Consider the following 17036-nt stretch of genomic DNA (forward strand, 5'->3'; position numbering starts at 1 on the left):
TCTCTACTGTTGGGCATTATGGCTTGCAACACAGATACTGAGAGGGCATCATGTCTGGTCCATTATCTACTTTCAGCACGCATCTCCCATAATCAGGGATCACTCCTGGCAGTGCTCAGGGGATGCTGAGGATCGAGTCTGGGTTGGTTGCATGCAAGTAACTTTTCTGATACACTATCTCTCCGATCCATAGAAGATTCCTTTTAATAAATACGAATCAGGTTGTGAGGTAAGTCGATCTACTTAGCACAACTATTTATTCTCCCCTTTCTTTTTCTGTTTTTGTTCCTGAGCTGTATCTGGGAGTATTTAGGGGCTATTCCTGGTTTGCTGCTTGGGGGTCACTTGCTTAGGGGATTGATCATGTGGTCCTGAGGATCAAACTGAGCTTCCTGTGTGCAAAGCGTGCTACAGCCCCTGGGCTCTCTCCTAAAGGGTTGCATATTAAAAAATAACAGGGGAAGTGAACAGATTTCTGGGCTGGAGCGATAGCACAGCGGTTGGGCATTCACCTTTCATGTGGCCCACCCGAGTTCGATTCCTCTGCCCCTCTCGGAGAGCCCGGCAAGCTACCGAGAGTGTTGCGCCCGCACGGCAGAGCCTGGCAAGCTACCCATGCGTATTGGATATGCCAAAAACGGTAACAATAAGTCTCTCAATGAGAGACGTTACTGGTGCCCGCTGGAACAAATCGATGAGCAACGGGATGACAGTGACAGTGATATATGACAAGGAGGGGAAAAAAGGGAGGGAACAGGGGCTGGAGCAGTAGCACAGTGGGTAGGGCACTTGCTTTGCATGCAGCCAACCCAGTTCAATTCCCAACATCCCACATGGTCCCCAGAGTGCCGCTAGGAGTAATTCCTGAGTGCAGAGCCAGGAGTAACCCCTGTGCATCGCAGGGTGTGACCCAAAAAGAAAAAAAAAAAGACGGATCAAAGATAACAGGTAGTTAATAATTTCAACCGAATGTACATGTGAGATGTTTAGATTCCACTGGCATGAACCTTCTACAGGAAGAGCGTCACGAATAAGAGAGTTGTAAACATTTAAACTATGTGAATATTTGGTAGACGATAAATGTCACATAAAAACTAGATGGTATTATAATCATGCTCTTGGAAAATGAACACTTCACAAAACACATATGCTTTTATTATTCCACAGAAACTTTGGGGATAGAGAGCACAGTGGGACGGGCACTTGCTTTGCATGCAACTGCTCTGATTTCAATACAGGGCATCCCATATGGTCCCCTGAACACCGCCAGGAGAGATTCCTGAGTGCAAAGCCCGGAGTCGGCAATGAGTGCCATGGCATGTGATCCGAAAACTAAATACATACTTTTTAAATTTATAGAAGGTTTAAAAAGATGACAATCCTTGAAATACATAGAGTCAGAAGCTCTGATGATATCATCCATGAGGGGTTAACTAGTGACTGAGTGTGGGCAGGGGAGGACGTTCTGGACCACGTTAATGTTCTGAGGCTACCCCCCTCCCGCTGTTCCTCTGCTGTGACTGTTGATCAATGAGATCAACACGAGTGTGGTGCTCCCATACTTTGGCTGTAGTGCTTGCTGGGGTCACAGGGTTTGCACGCTTGCCGTGGTGCTCACACACACTGGGTGACAGGGACTGCCTCAGTTGTGGTACCAGGATCCCCAACGGTAGCACCCCTGGAATCATACTCAGTATGTGGATTGCGGGTAAGGACAGAACTCAGGGCCCCAGGCCTGAAAGGCAGGAATGCTACCTCAGCTGTTTCCTGAGCCGAGAGCTGGTGATTCAGGGATACTCAATTTGTGAAACATATTTCCAGATGCAGAGGTGCCAATATTAAATGTACATATGAGGGAATTAAATACCCCCCCACAAATATAGGTTTTTTTTTTTTTCTTTTTGGGTCACACCCAGCGATGCACAGGGGTTACTCCTGGTTCATGCACTCAGGAATCACTCCTGGTGGTGCTCAGGGGACCATATGGGATGCTGGGAATCCAACCCGGGTCGGCCTCGTGCAAGGCAAACGCCCTACCCGCTGTGCTATCACTCCAGCCCCCCCACAAATATAGTTTTAAATGATAAAAAAAATCAAATCAAAGAATTAAAACAAGAAAAAGAAAAATATAGATTAAGTTTCTTATACTTTAAAGACACATACTGAAATTTTTATGAAGATAATTACATATTTTCTGGGATTTATTTATTTAGTTTTTTGGTGTGTGGGCCATGCCTGGTGGTCCTCATGGCTTACTCCTGTCAGGGGCCACTTCTGGTGGGGCTAAAGGGTCCATGTGGGCTGCTGGGGATTGAACCTGGGTTGGGTGCGTGCAAAGCAAACACTCCACCTGCTGTACTACTGCTCCAGCCTCTCTGGGATTTATTTTAAAATAATCCACTGGGGAAAGAAAACAGGTTGGCGCAGAGATAGAGCACTCAGTAATTGTTGACCAAAGGCAACAGACCTGCAAGTTGGTGGTGGGTGGGTGTGGGGATGATGTAAGCAGGAGACCATCATTTACAGTGTTGCAACTCATAATACCCCAATAGGGACTAAAATAAGATCCACCATTTGCTGATAATTTTTTTTGGCAGTTGAATGAAGGGTACATGGAGGTTTATTGTGCCTATCCTTTAAACACAGAGACTGATACTCAACTTCATTTACAAAGAGAAATATAAATAAAAATGAAACTGAAATACAACTCCTCACCTATCAAATAACAAAAATCCAAGTTTGCTGACATGTTCTATTTATTTTTATGTTTCTGGGTCACACCCGGAGATGCACAGGGCTTACTCCGGGCTCTGAGTTCAGGGATCACTCCTTGTGGGCTCAAGAGAACCATATGGGATGCTGGGGATCAAATCCTGGTCAGCTGAATGCAAGGGAAATGCCCACCTCACTGTACTATGACTCCAACCCCAACAACATATTTTATTATGAATGAGGGTACAAGGTTCTCTTACATACTGCCAGTGGGAATGCAAAATAATACAGCTCTGAGGAAGAGAACTTGGCAGGATTTTTGAAGTGTCTTTCAAAGACAAACTGGCAAAGATTTAATATGACATAAGCACGAAAACATTATTTATAATGGGCAAAGAATGGAAACAATCTCTGTCAATAGAAAAATGGTCAAAATAATCTATGGTATATTCACATAAGATGAACTATGTTACTGTAAGAATGAATAAGGGGTATGTGATGATATAAGGTGATCTTCAGCATATACTATAAAGTGAAAATGCAAGGAATAAGAACATATTCATAGCACCTTGGCCTCAGGAGACAAGAGGTAAGAACATATGCATGCAAGCACACATTTTTCGGAAAGCTTAATGACAGTGAGTGGAAATGATGACCTCACAGGGGGAAATAAGATGAAGGCGTGGTGTATGGGATCTGCACATCCCTCAAAGTGCCTGGGCTCTATGGCTTTGACTTGGGAGCCATGCTAACTCTTATACACAAGTAAAGCAAAAAGGAAGCGAAAACACTGCAGATCAAACGCAGTATGGCAGAAGGAGTGTGAGCAAACCTTCCAAGGAGGCAGAACTTTCCAGGCTTATTCTGTTGATATCAGTTCCCTTAGTCCCAGAGGTCGTGCTGATCTCCTGGGAAGAAGCGGCTCCTTCCAGCTCATGGCAGGCATCTTCATCTGTTAGAGAGGCAGACTCAGAGTCCTGGGCTCCCGCTGAAGAAAGACTGGTACGATCAGAACTTTGATCCTATGAACATAATTACAGGCTTAATTTCCTTCACAGTTGGACGTTCATTATTTAAAAAGCCACTTTGATAGTACAGGGGATGCCTAACCCTTACGCCTATCTGCTCGGATGGTTTGTTAGTCAGCATCAAAAAAGTGAGTAACCTTTCATGAGGCTCCCAACTGCCCAGGATTCTGCTCAAGGTCAACTCGAGGGAGACAATTTTCAGTTAAAGCAAAAACCTGTAAGATGAGACTCTGCTAACAGACTTTAAATCTTCATTTATTATTAATTCCCCTCCCTGCAAATCTCAGCACCCTTGGGATTCTTACACTTACTTATTTCGTTGTTGCTGTTACTACTGTTTTTATGCAGAAAGAGAGGTGGGTGGGGCGGGCCACACCTGGCAGAGGTCAGAGGCAGCGCGGGTGCTGGAGGCTGGGCCCAGGGTCTCCTGCATGCAGGCAGGTGCCCTACCTCTTGAGCCGCAGCTGGACCTTCCATTTATTCTCCTTTTGGTTTGGTTTTGGGCCACCCCTCACTGTGCTGTGTTATTGGTGGAACCGTATCTGGGGTTCCCAGATGCAAAGCTTCTCTCCCAGGCCTCTGGACAGCTCTGTCTCCAGCTCCAGCATTTCCTTCATTTCATCTCGTTGTATTATTTGTGCTTTTCTGGGCTGCACCTACTGGTGCTGGGCAATTCCAACCTGTTTATTTAGTTGTTGCCTCTGGTGGTGCTCAGGGAACCACGCAGTGTTGGAGATTATACCCAGGGTCTCCCTATTCACAGCATCTGTTAGTCTGTTGGGGTCTCTCACCAGCCCCTTTACTCTTTTTTGGGGGGTGGGGGCACACATGGAGATGCTCAGGGGTTACTCCTAGCTTTGCACCCAGGAATTACTCCTGGTGGTGCTTGGGGAACCCTATGGGATGCAGGGGATTAAGCCCGGGTCAGTCGTGTACAAGGCAAAGGCCCTCCCTGTGATACTATTGCTCTAGCCCCATTCAGCCCCTTTACTTAACAATTTCTTTTAAGATTTACAGTTAAATTGTCTTTGACAATAACCCAGGTTTTAAAGACATCTACTTTAAGGTTTCATTTTTGAAAACATCAAAAATATGTTCATCTTTTTCCTTAGTCAGTCTAATAAGGCAGAAGAAAATCTGGTAGATACAAATTTTGATACGAAGAAAAAATTTAAAAATATGTTCATTCCACTGCCCAGATACAACCATTTTCTAGTCATGTGTATATTACTGAGTTCTTATTTAACTAATTAATTTTGGTTTTGGGGCAGACCTGGCTATTCTCAGACTTACTCCTGGTTCTGCGCTTAGGGATCACTCCTGGCAGGGGACCACATAGGGTGCCGGGAATTGAACGTAGGTCAGCTGCATGGGTCGCCACTGTAAGATTACTTGAATATCTTTATTGGCTTTCTGGCTACACCCTGCTTTTTAGAGTGTTGCACTGCTTCATACAGAACATAATGAATGTCAATGAAGATGATCGTTTGACACTATAAAATCTATAAATATTTAAAATCCCTTGGAATGTTGTAATTTTTGTTTTGGGAAAATATCAATATTAAGAAATTTAGGAGGTAAGGGTCTAGGGTGATAGTACAGAAAAAAGGGCGTTTGCCTTGCGTGCGGCCCGTGAAGTTTGATTCCCAGCATCTGATATGGTCTCACGAGCACCACCAGGAGTGATCCCTGAGTGCAGAGCCAGGATTAAGCCCTGAGTACAGCCAGGTGTGGCCCCAAAATCAATCAAATAAAAATTTAAGAGGTAAAAATGTAGGATTTTGTCTTAACTATTTACTATCTATTTTGTTCTTTCTTCATTCAGGAAGATCCAAGTTTTTTTCTGGAATCATTTTTCTTCAGACTGGAAAAAAAATCCCTTTTGAATATCTTATAAAGACGGTCTTCTAGCCATAAATTCTTTTCTTCTACCTAAAAATGTTTTTATTTTATTTTCACCCCTGATGTATAATTTCACTGGATATAGAATTGACAGATATTTCCTCTCAACATATTAAAGACATTGTTCTATGATATGTTGCTCCGTGATAAAAAACATACTGTCAATCAAATCCTAACTCCTCTATAGATAGTGGTTCATTTTTTAAAAAAAGGCTTGAAAGGTATATATCATTCCCTTAAAAATATATAGCAATCATTTGGTTTTCAGTAATCCAACTTATGTGTATGTATGTTCAGCCTTCCTTCCTTCCTTCCTTCTTTCCATCCTTCCTTCCTTCCTTCCTTCCTTCCTTCCTTCCTTCCTTCCTTCCTTCCTTCCTTCCTTCCTTCCTTCCTTCCTTCTTTTTTTGGTCACACCCAGTGATGCTCAGGGATTACTCCTGGCTCTGCACTTAGGAAATACTCCTGGTGGTGCTGGGGGAAAAATATGGGATGCTGGGGATCGAACATGGTTTGGCCATGTGTAAGGCAAACGCCCTCCCTGCTGTACTATCGCTCTGGCCCCCTCAGTCACTATTTCTACAAATATCTTTCCTACCACAATTTCTATCCCAGTGACATATTACTCCTTTTGGGACAACCTGCTAGCCTCTGAAGCACTGCTCCATTTTCAGTCCTTTCTGCCTCAGTTCTTTCAACTGGATTTTCTACTTCTCAATCTTCAAATTCCTGGATGTCTCTGTCATCTGCATTCCGATACTGAAATGTCCAATGAGTTTATTTCAGTATACATATTTTTAGTTATAATTTGTTTTTGGTTTTTGAGCCACATTTGGCCGTGCCCAGGGGTTGCTCCTTATGAGTGCTGGGGGACCACATGGGGTACAGGGGATTGAACCTGGGTCAGCCATATTATGCAAGGCAAATGCCCTACTTGCAGTACTATCTCTCCAGCCCTTAGTTATAATTAAAAAATATTTTAATTCTTGCTAAGAAGTCCTTTGACTTATTCAAAAATGTGTTTTCTTGACCCCAGGGGATTGAATTTAATATAAGTTAAAGTTTCAACTGATAATTCCAATTTCTGGGTCATTTCAGGACTGTGCATCCCTGGAGAATATGGCACAGTTTCTTGGCTCTTTCTAAATGCAGTGAGTTTGGATTTTGTTTTGTACATTGAGAATGTTACGTTGTGTAGCCTGAGTACTTGGTATCATTGCTTAAAGAACACTGACACTTTTATTTTAGCAAGCAGTCAACTAAGCTTCATTTCAATGATAATTTTTTGTTTGTTTTGTGGTGCCAAGGATCAAACCCAGACCCTCAAACATGCAAGACAAATGCTCTACCACTGAGCCACATTCTCAGCACCTCTTGCCCTCCCCTGCCCTCCCCCCTTTATTTAAACACTGTGGTTTACAAAGTTGATCATGATGATTTGTTACAGGCATTCAATATTCCAACACCAACCCCACCACCATGGTCCCTCCACCAGAGTCTCCATTTTCCTTAACATCCCTCAAGCCTGCCCCCACAGCAGGCCCACAATCATTTATTTTATATCGCCTGTTACCATTACATGGCTAACGGATTGATTAAGAAGAATAGTTCCATAGAAGAAAATTTGTGAAGATTATTGTGTCTCACCATGGGGACAATAGGTCCTTGTCTGAGGGTTTACTAAGCTGTTGCTTCAAGTTAAGCCTTCTGTGGTCATGCTTTTGTTAGTCGGGATAGGCCGGTTCCTGTGTTACAGTCCCATCCAATCTGGTGTGCTCCTACTGGGATGTCAGTATGGAATATTTTGAAGATGTATGTGCTTGTGCACTCCAGAAAATCCAGAATATTTAACTGTCTTGCCCCATTTTTTTTTTAAATAATGTAGGAGTACTGTTATTTGTTCAGCCATTGATTAAGCTGGTTGAATTGGGCATGAACTTCACATTACTTTTTTTTTTAAATTGTATCACCATGAAATAGAGTTGCAAAGCTTTCACATTTGAGATTCAGCCATATAATGATGGAACACCCATCCCTCTACCAGTGCACATTTTCCACCACCCACATCCCAGTCCTTACCCTGCCCCTTTGGCAGACAATTTCCCCAATATTCTCTATCTAATTTTGGGCATTATGTTTTGCTCAAAATTTCCCACCACCGTTCAAGCCTACCTGCCAGGGGCAGATGCTAGATAATTTCTTTTCCATTGCTCATTTTGAATATCATGAGAGCTTGCATGACCGTGACTGTAAATGTAAACTTTTAGATTGTAAACGGTTGGGTTCCAGAGACATCTCTGTATCTGCCCCAATTTTTTAAAAAATTTATTTTATTGAATCACCATGTGGAAAGTTACAAAGTTCTCAGGCTTATGTCTCAGTTATACAATGCTCAAACACCTGTCCTTTCACCAGTGCCCATATTCCACCACCAAAAAGAAAAAAAAAACCCAGTATACATCCCACGCCCCACCCCCCAACCACCCCCACTGCGTTGGTATTTATCCCCCAAGAATATGGCCCTATTGACAGGGAAATATTTGATAATTAGTTTTCCACTGATGAGAATGAAGATATATGTGCTTGTGCTACAACGGCTGCGCGGTTTTAGGATTTCTGTATTTTAGTAATTAAGTCCAGGGAGATTTAAGTTGGAAATTGAATCATTTCCCTTCCTGTCTGCCCCAATTTTTAAAGATGTTTTCTTGGGTAGAAAACAACAGGTTGGCAACTGTTTTCTTTCAGCATGATACAGATGCTGTCGCAGGGCCTCCTGACATCACAGCTTCTGTCCAGGGGCCGTACTCGGGGTAGTACTGCTGTGCCTTTGGAGATTAACAAATTTTATTCTCTGAACTCTACCCCCTAGTCCCGTTAAAAAAAAAAATGAGGACTACACCCCGTGGACCTTGGGGGCCCAGGGTCATTCCCGATGATGTGGTGAAGGTCTCCTGGTTTTGTGATCAGGGTGGCTGCTGCTGCTGGAGGGACACTAGGTGATAGCCACAGTGCTTGGGGAAGGGACATGGGGCACAAGAGACAGAGACTGGGGCCTCACATGCTAGTCATGTGCTCTGCCATGGGAGCCCTCTCTGCCACGGGAGCCCTCTCTGCCATAGGAGCCCTCAACCCTTCAGATTCCTTTGAAAAGTGTCTCTGTATTCCATTCTAAAATGTATTAATTTATTATTTTTGTTGTTATTTGGGCCACACCCCCTGGTTCTCAGGGTTTACTTCTGGCTCCCCACTCAGATGACCACTGGTGGGACTTGGGGCACTCTATGCGGCGCTGGGGATCAAACCCAGGTAGGCCCTGTGCAAGGCCAGCGCCTCACATCATGTACTCTCTCCAGTTCAATTTATCAATTTAAATTTTAGGTGCCTAAGTTTGGTCCTGTTGCAATTAATTTTTATTTTATGTAATCAACTTACTCTGAAAGTTTCATTGGGGGAGGATACTTACTACCTTTTTGGTGCATGGAAAGCCTGCCCTCATCTCACTGAGTCTCTGGCTGTGTGTGGGGGAGAGAGAGAGAGAGAGACGGAGGGAGGGAGACAGGCTGAGACAGAGAGAAAGAAAGAAAGATAGAGATGCACACAGAGGGAGGCAGAGAGGAGAGAGGAGGGGGGAGGGCTGAGAGAAGAGTGAGCGCATGAGGACTAAATGGCCGAGAAAGACAGAGCAACCACAGGGCGGAGCACTATCAGGTAAAGGAGGAGCACTATCAGGTAAAGGAGGAGCACTATAAGGTTAAAGGAGCGCCAGCATTCAGCTTCGGGAAGTGGGTGACCAGAGTCCTGAAATGAAGCTTTCTATGTCTTGTTTGGGGGCCACAGCTGACTGTGCTCAGGGCATGCCCCTGGTAGTGCTCGGGGAAACTGCATGGAAGGCCTTAACCTCTGGACTATCTTACTGATCTTGCAACTGTCTCTGTCACTGTCATCCCGGCACCAGTAACGTCTCCACTGTGAGACTTGTTACTGTTTCTGGCATATCTAATACACCACGGGGAGCTTGCCAGGTTCTGCCGTGCGGGCGGGATACTCTCGATGGCTTGTCAGGCTCTCTGAGAGGGGCAGAGGAATCGAACCCGGATTGGCTGCATGCAAGGCAAATGCCCTATCCGCTGTGCTATTGTTCCAGCCCCTCATCTTCTTTTTTTTTTCATATGGCCTATTCCAAGCTAAAACATTCTTATGAAGAGAAATACTATTTTTTTTTTTTTTTGCTTTTGGGTCACACCTAGCAATGCTCAGGGGTTACTCCTGGCTCTGCACTCAGGAATTACTCCTGGCGGTGCTCGGGGAGGACCCTATGGGATGCTGGGAATCAAACCTGGGTCGGCCATGTGCAAGGCAAACGCCCTACCTGCTGTGCTATTGCCCCAGTCTCAAGAAATACTATTTTTATGAAGAGAAATACTATTCTGCATCTGGCTAAGAAAATTTGAAGGTGTTCTAAATTCTGTATCTGAAAAAGAAGTAATGAAGGGAGTAATAAAGCTGAGTAAGCTACTTTTTTATTCCAATGAAATATCTTGTTTCAGACTGAAATGCTATATGACCTAAGTTATTACTCAAGCTCAAATTCTGATACTTTTTCTAGATTTATTTTTATAATTGAGGAACTGTGAGGTTCTGAAGAGATGGTACAGTGGGTAGGGTGCTTGCCTTGCATGAAGCAGACCCTGGTTTAATCCCTGACATCCCAGATGATCTCCTAACACTGCCAGGAGTGATTCCTGAGTGCAGAGCCAGGATTTAGCCCTGAGCACCTCCAAGCATGGCCCTAAAACCAACAGCAAAACCAACAAAACTTTGGCACGATTAGATTGTTTTGATATTTACAAATCCTTTCTGTGAAGTGGTATAAGGACAATGGTAATAATAGACACTATTGCACAGACAGAACTTTTGCTGGTGAGGAAAGAAAAAAAAAAGGGAAAAATAGAAAAAACTAAGAAAACTTACCTTAGATGATGTGGTGTACATGGCAAATCTTGAGTACCACTTGCTTGCTTTCTCTGCGACTCCTTTGCCCGCAGTAAACATGCTGTGCCTCAGGACATCTAATTTGGGTACTATCAGGGTATCTAAGTTAAAGGAAGGTGACGAGTGGGTTAATGCATCCTGAGAGTCTTCCCGAAACGGACAGGTTGGTGAGAAGGCCGGGGAAGACCAGAGTCTGTCCCGTGGCCTGTCGTCACTTTTGGTGTAACTTTTAGACTTGGTCAGCCTGGCCGGCCTGGGCGAGTGCGGAGGCAGGCTCGACCTCCTGCACGACTTGACCAGAGTGGGGCTTTTCTTCGTGGCCACTTTATCCTCGCACGCCCGCTGCAGGTCGACACTCGGGGTTCGGCTCGCCAAGGGGCTGCTCATGTTGTTCATGTACATCACAATCTCCTCAGCTAGATCCCGCCGAGCTGAGGGTGTGGAGACGCTTTTGCTATCGTCCTCCTCCTCTTCCTCCTCCTCTTTTTGCTGTTGTTCGGTCTCAGCCACCAGAAGAGAGAGGGGGTCAAATCCCGTCACCACGTTGGTTTTTTCAAACGGCTTCACTGAAAAGCTGCTGTTCGGATGCTGGAGCCTCCTGGGGTGCTGGCTCATAACGTGCCCTGCTTTCGCTCCATCCGTTTCACTGTCGATGTCTTCGAGGTCAAAGATCACAGGTGACTCTACTTTCTCCACTAGAGAAGGAGAACCATCAAAAGGGGTGTCCTCATCACTGGATTCCTTTTCGAGGCTGTCCCTTTTTGATCTTACAGGCGGCTTTCCAATATCAAGACTATTTGGCCTTGTGTTCTCTGCGATGACGTTTGAAAGGATCTTCGCGTCGGCTCCCAGTTTTTCCACCATATCACCAGGGTCCGCTTCCGGGTTAATTCTGTTGAGCATAAGTCCCATCAGAACTCCACTGCTGAGACTGTGGTGGTTCCGGTTTCCCCAGGACATTTGTGACTGCAAATTAGGTTCATTGTCACTTTTATGTCTTTTCCGGAAACATCTACTCGGAATGCTTCCTGTTTCTTTTGTATTCTTAAGAGATGATATTAAGAGCAGCTCTGAGGTGCTTTCTGAAATACAAGAAAAGCATTTTTAACTATGGAGAAGGCAACTGCAATGCAAGCTGTCTTGAGAAGTCAAACACTAGTTACTGAAATGGCAATATAGCACTCAATGAATGCTTTTTTGGGGGGGCGGGGGGTTTGGGTCACACCTGGTGATGCACAGGGGTTACTCCTGGATCATGCACTCAGGAATCACTCCTGGTGGTGCTTGGGGGACCATATGGGATGCTGGGAATTGAACCCGGGTTGGCTGCGTGCAAAGCAAATGCCCTACCTGCTGTGCGATCGCTCCAGCCTCCTCAATGAATGCTTTTATTGACAAACAATATTGTGTACATCCCTTATGTTATATACCATAATCATTCCAAAAGCCTTATGGGTTGGGAAAAAAACCAAACCAAGCACTTTTAAGGATCAATCACTACACCCAAAGTTACCCAAAGCAGGCATATAAATTGGGGTGGGACTAGCAATAAGTTCCTAGGAAGTGATAAAACCAAGCTAGGGTTTGAAGGAGTTACTCTGCTCCTCGCCCTAATACAGAGAGACGCATTAAGGCCAGACTCACTGACCCACTTTGTGGACACAGGAACTGGGGTCTAATAAGACTAACTGGTGCCAACCCTTGTCTCGGGCAGGCTGGATCCCTGTGGAGAGAGGCTGCAGCAGGAGTAAAGGGTTGTGATAAGGACAAGAAAAAGGACCACCAAGAAGCTCAAACTGATTTCCTTGACAACAACAGGAACAGACTTTCATCCAGGTAGAAAGTCTCCCAGCTTGGGAGAAAAACTTATGAATTCAACTCTGCTAAGGCCAGCCTGTGCCTCCCCATTCTGGGGGGTGGCCGGCATCTCCCCTGAGATGTGGGAGACCCAAGTTGGATCCCCAGCACCCCTTATTATCCCCCAAACCCGCCAGGAGTGATCCCTGAGCACAAAGCCAGGAGTAACCTCTCAGAGAGCCATGTGTGGACTCAATATTTAAAAAAAATTAAGATTAGTATTCACCCTGGGTGAGCATGGAATAAAAATAGCAAGTTTGTATCAATTCTTCTGAACGGATGACAATGGTGACTATCCTAAATAACCATGAGGTTCTGCATGTTAGACTCTGAGCCTGCTTTCTCGGTCTGTAAAACCAAACCAAAAGTACAGAACCAAGCCAGAGAAAGCTATGTTATTTTTATCAATGAAAATTATTAAAACATTCTAAATCCTTAAGACTGTAGCACTGTTGTCCCATCATTTTGCTCGAGTAACGTCTCCATTGTGAGACTTGTTGTCACTGTTTTTGGCATACTGAATACGCCACAGGTAGCTTGCCAGGCTCTGTCCGTGCGGGTGGGATACTCTCGGTAGCTTGCTGATCTCTCTGAGAGGAATGGAGGAATCGAACCCAGGTCTTAAGACTATTTTTTTTTTTAAGAAGAGGGGGTTTTAATTATTTATTTATTTATTTTTGCTTATTTTTGGTCATACCTGGGGATGCCCAGGAGTTACTCCTGGCTCTGCACTCAGGAATTACTCCTGGTGGTGCTCAGGGGACCATATGGGATGCTGGGAATCAAACCCAGGTCGGCTGCGTGCAAGGCAAATGCCCTACCCGCTGTGCTATCGCTCCAGCCCCAAGACGACAATGTTACTCAATAATTTTATCTCTATTAGTTGACTGCAAGCTATGACAGTCAAATGAAATGGTCACTTCCTTTTCTATCTTTTCTCTTTCTTTTTATTTGATGAACTTTTGTGCCAATGGTTGAGTTTCAAGAGACTGAGGTGAGAGAGGTGCTCTGCTAAGTACCAAACCCTGGTCTAGCCAGCAGCAGGCCATCTAGGCGGCTTAGCCCCCGGGTCCCCAAGAAGGTGCAGTGTGTGATGGGCCATAGCGGAGGCGCGACGCTGCTCTCGCCCTGTTTCCCAGCTGCTCTCGCCCTGTTTCCCAAGACAAGGGGCTCTCCTCACCGGACACATGGCAGGATGTACTGGCAAGGGTGGAAAAGGGTTGTTTTATATTCAGAAACAACACCATTCGGTTCTTTTTATAAATCATTCAAGTACTAATGCTAAAAGCAGACATTTTTTTTTCTTTTTTGTCAATCAAAGCAAAAAAAAAAAAAAAGTCTCTTGCCCGCAAGCCTGGCTGTCTTCCCCGGGGGCCCTCACAGGAGATGTGCTCCAGCTTCCCTCCCCACCCCGAGGAGCTCCCGGCGGCTGAAGACCACCGGAATCTAGCTACAGCCATCCTCGAGGCCCCTCTCCACACGTTCGGACAGGCCTCACGCATGAAGGTACTGGCAGAGGAACCTTCAACGGCCATGTAATGTAATCTTCATTACATGCCATTGAAGGCCATGTAATACAACCTTCAATGTAATCCCATCAATGGCCAACATCCAGAGACTTAAAAGTGAGCTCCCAGAAGATATCTTGCAGCCTACTTCTCCCTCTGGGAGAAACTGGCAAGCTTCTGAGAGTTTCCTGCCCACACGGGACAGCCTTGCAAGCTTCCCATGGTGTATTCATATGCTAAATCCAGTAACAAGCTGGATCCCATTCCCCAGACCCTGAAAGATCCCCCAGTGCGACATCCTTGGGAGGGCTGAGTTGAGAGAGACTTCTAAGATCTCAGGGAAAGGACGAATGGAGAGGTTACTGAGCCCGCTCAAGAAATGATTAATGATGATTAATGGGATTTCGTGATTTCGTGACTCGTGATTTCTTTTTTGGTAAAACAAGATAGTTTTTATTGAAACCTATTTAGGTGTGAAGGGAGAGGACGTGAGAAGTATGTGGACAGGAGACACACAGGTTTCTCCAGAGAGGAAGGCAAAGAGCAAAAGTACAAGGAGATAAGCGGGAGAGATTCAGGATCAAGGGGGGGCATGGGCTGAGGAGCGAGCCAAGAGTCTGTATTTCTGTACTTCTGATCACTTTAATTGTATGCACATGGCACTCTTCTAAAGATTAGTCTAGGTATGGTACTATTAAATGTTCTTTCATGCTCAATCCAAGTGAACAATCCAATTGAACCAGACAATTTCCAAATATCCATCTTTTGTCCAGCATGTGATACATTCAGGTAAAAGGATTTGATATACAACAGACGATGAAGTGTGCATACTATTTAGTACACGTAAGTCATTAACAGGGCCAGAGCCATAGTACAGGGGGGAGGGCGCTTGCCTTGCACGTGGCTGACTCAGGGTTCAATTCCCAGTACCTCATATGGTTCCCTGAACACCACCAGCAGTAATTTCTGAGTGAATACCAGGAATAAGCCCTGAATGTTGCTAGGTGTGACCCCCCAAACCAAAAACCAAACAAATAAGTCATTAACGAGGAAAACAGCAGGGCAGAAAGGCAAAGTTTACTAGTATTATTCTTTTTTTCTCCATCAGCTTATAATTAGGACATAAGAAAGAAACCAAGAACACACTTTCTATGAAGAGGGTGAGGCTCGGTGGGAGAGCCCTTCCTTGCATATGTGAGGCTCTGGGTTCAACTCTTAGCACAAGAAAGGGGAAAATAGAGATTACACCTTTTGTCTGATAGACTAACCACTTTCCCACAGCAAAGGCTGTGGGAATCTTATAATGCAAAGGCCAGAGGGATCACATTTAAATGCAGATGCTGGGCTCATCGCAGAGTCAGAGGTACGGCCTGCACGCAGGCGTGGCCACTCAGTTGTTCCAGAGATTGGCAAACATGCCTGTGAGTTAGATACGGCCTCTGAACTGCTTCCATGCAGTCTCACATGGTTATTACGTATTGTTCGGTCTTTTAGGCACATGACATGTTCACGGGATACTCCTGGCTCTGTACTTGGGCTGCTCTGGCAGTGTTTGGGGGGCCACGTGGTGCCAGGGATTGAACCCAGACCTCTTGCATGCAAAGCATGTTCTCAGTCTGTGGAGCTCTCTCTAGCCCAGTTTTAGCACGAGAGAGAGAGAGAGAGAGAGAGAGAGAGAGAGAGAGAGAGAGAGAGAGAGAGAGAGAGAGAGAGAGAGAGAGAGTGAGATGTGAGATGGGAGAGAGAGAGAGGGGAGAAAGAGGGGGGAGAGAGAAGGGAGAGAGAGAGGAGAGAGATACAGAAGGGAGAAAGAGAGGGGAGAGAGAGAAGGGAGAGAGAGAGGGGGAGGGAGAGAGAGAGAAAGAGAGAGAGAGACAGAGAGCGGGCAGTGCTCAGAGATTTCTCCTGAGTCTGCACTCAGAATCACTGCTGGTGGACTTGGGAGACCATATGGGGTGCGGGGGGTTGGGCCATGTGCAAGGCAAGCTACCCGTTGTACTATTGCTCCGACCCCAGTTTTCTGAGATTTGAAGCAGAAGGAATCTCTGGATGGTTCATTAGTGCCCTTCCAGGTTGTCTCCCTCACCTTCTTTCCTTCTGCTACTGTGGGGTTGATCACATGCGTGGCTGTGATTTCTGGGGTGACACCCTTCAGCTGTGGAGCTGCTGCATATGTTTCTTGTGCTCCAATGTTGGCACACACCTGGCTGTGGTGCCCACACTGTAGGGTCCACACTCAGTGTCCCAAAAGCCATCAGAAGTGATCCCTGAGTGCAGAGCCAGGAGTCATCCCTGAGCACTGACGGGTGTGGCCCCAAACTAAAACAAACCAAAAAAATCATATTCTCAAGGAAGCCTGCTCTGGTCATTAGCTCCCTGGCCCAGAACATGTAGATTATGGATTGTCAGAGCTACCTACAGCTCTTCTCCTAGAACTTAGCCTCACTGCTTTCACAGGCACTCGACTCTGATTCATGTTCGCCTCCTCCCGTCTGCTTTCTCCACGGAGACGGGGACACTGCTTATTTTCTGTTCCTAATTATATCCCCAGTAGCACCTGGGGCACAGTAGCATCATAGGGGCTCAGAAATGATTAAATTATTACTGAAACCAAAATCAAACACAGGGCCGGAAGGACAGCCATAGTATATGCGCTGTAAGCAGGAGGCCTGGGTTCGTTTCTTGTTTTTGTGTGTGTGTGTGTGTCTGGGTGTGTTTAGCTTTTGTCTACACTCAGCATTGCTCAGGATTTATTCCTGGCTCTGTCTTCAGGGATCACTCTTGGCAGGACTCGGGGGACAAACTGGGATGTTGGTGATCAAACCTGGTTGTCTGCATGCAAGACAAGTGTCCCTCTGCTTCATGAGTGGAGGGGAGAAGGCAGATGGAATAGAGAAGGGATCACTAAGAAAAGGATGGCTGGAGGAACCAGCTGGGATGGGAGATGCATGCCGAAAGTACATAATGGACCAAACATGATGACCTCTCAGTGTCTGTTGCAAGCCATAATGCGCAAAAGTAGAGAGAGAGTATGGGG

General features: G+C 45.5%; 1 protein-coding gene across 7 annotated transcripts in view; it reads right to left on the reverse strand.

Annotated features, from left to right (window-relative positions):
- Window positions 1-17036, reverse strand: part of DENND4A (DENN domain containing 4A) — a 143598-nt gene that overhangs the window by 19804 nt on the left and 106758 nt on the right. For all 7 annotated transcript variants that reach the window (XM_055125269.1, XM_055125267.1, XM_055125266.1 and 4 more), the window contains 2 exons: window positions 10614-11716; window positions 3545-3734 (listed from right to left, as the gene is read on the reverse strand). In XM_055125269.1, coding sequence (XP_054981244.1) covers window positions 3545-3734; window positions 10614-11716 — 1293 coding nt within the window. The remainder of the gene's footprint in view (window positions 1-3544; window positions 3735-10613; window positions 11717-17036) is intronic.

The sequence above is a fragment of the Sorex araneus genome, chromosome 2, assembly GCF_027595985.1.
Source record: "Sorex araneus isolate mSorAra2 chromosome 2, mSorAra2.pri, whole genome shotgun sequence".
Lineage (NCBI taxonomy): Eukaryota > Metazoa > Chordata > Mammalia > Eulipotyphla > Soricidae > Sorex > Sorex araneus.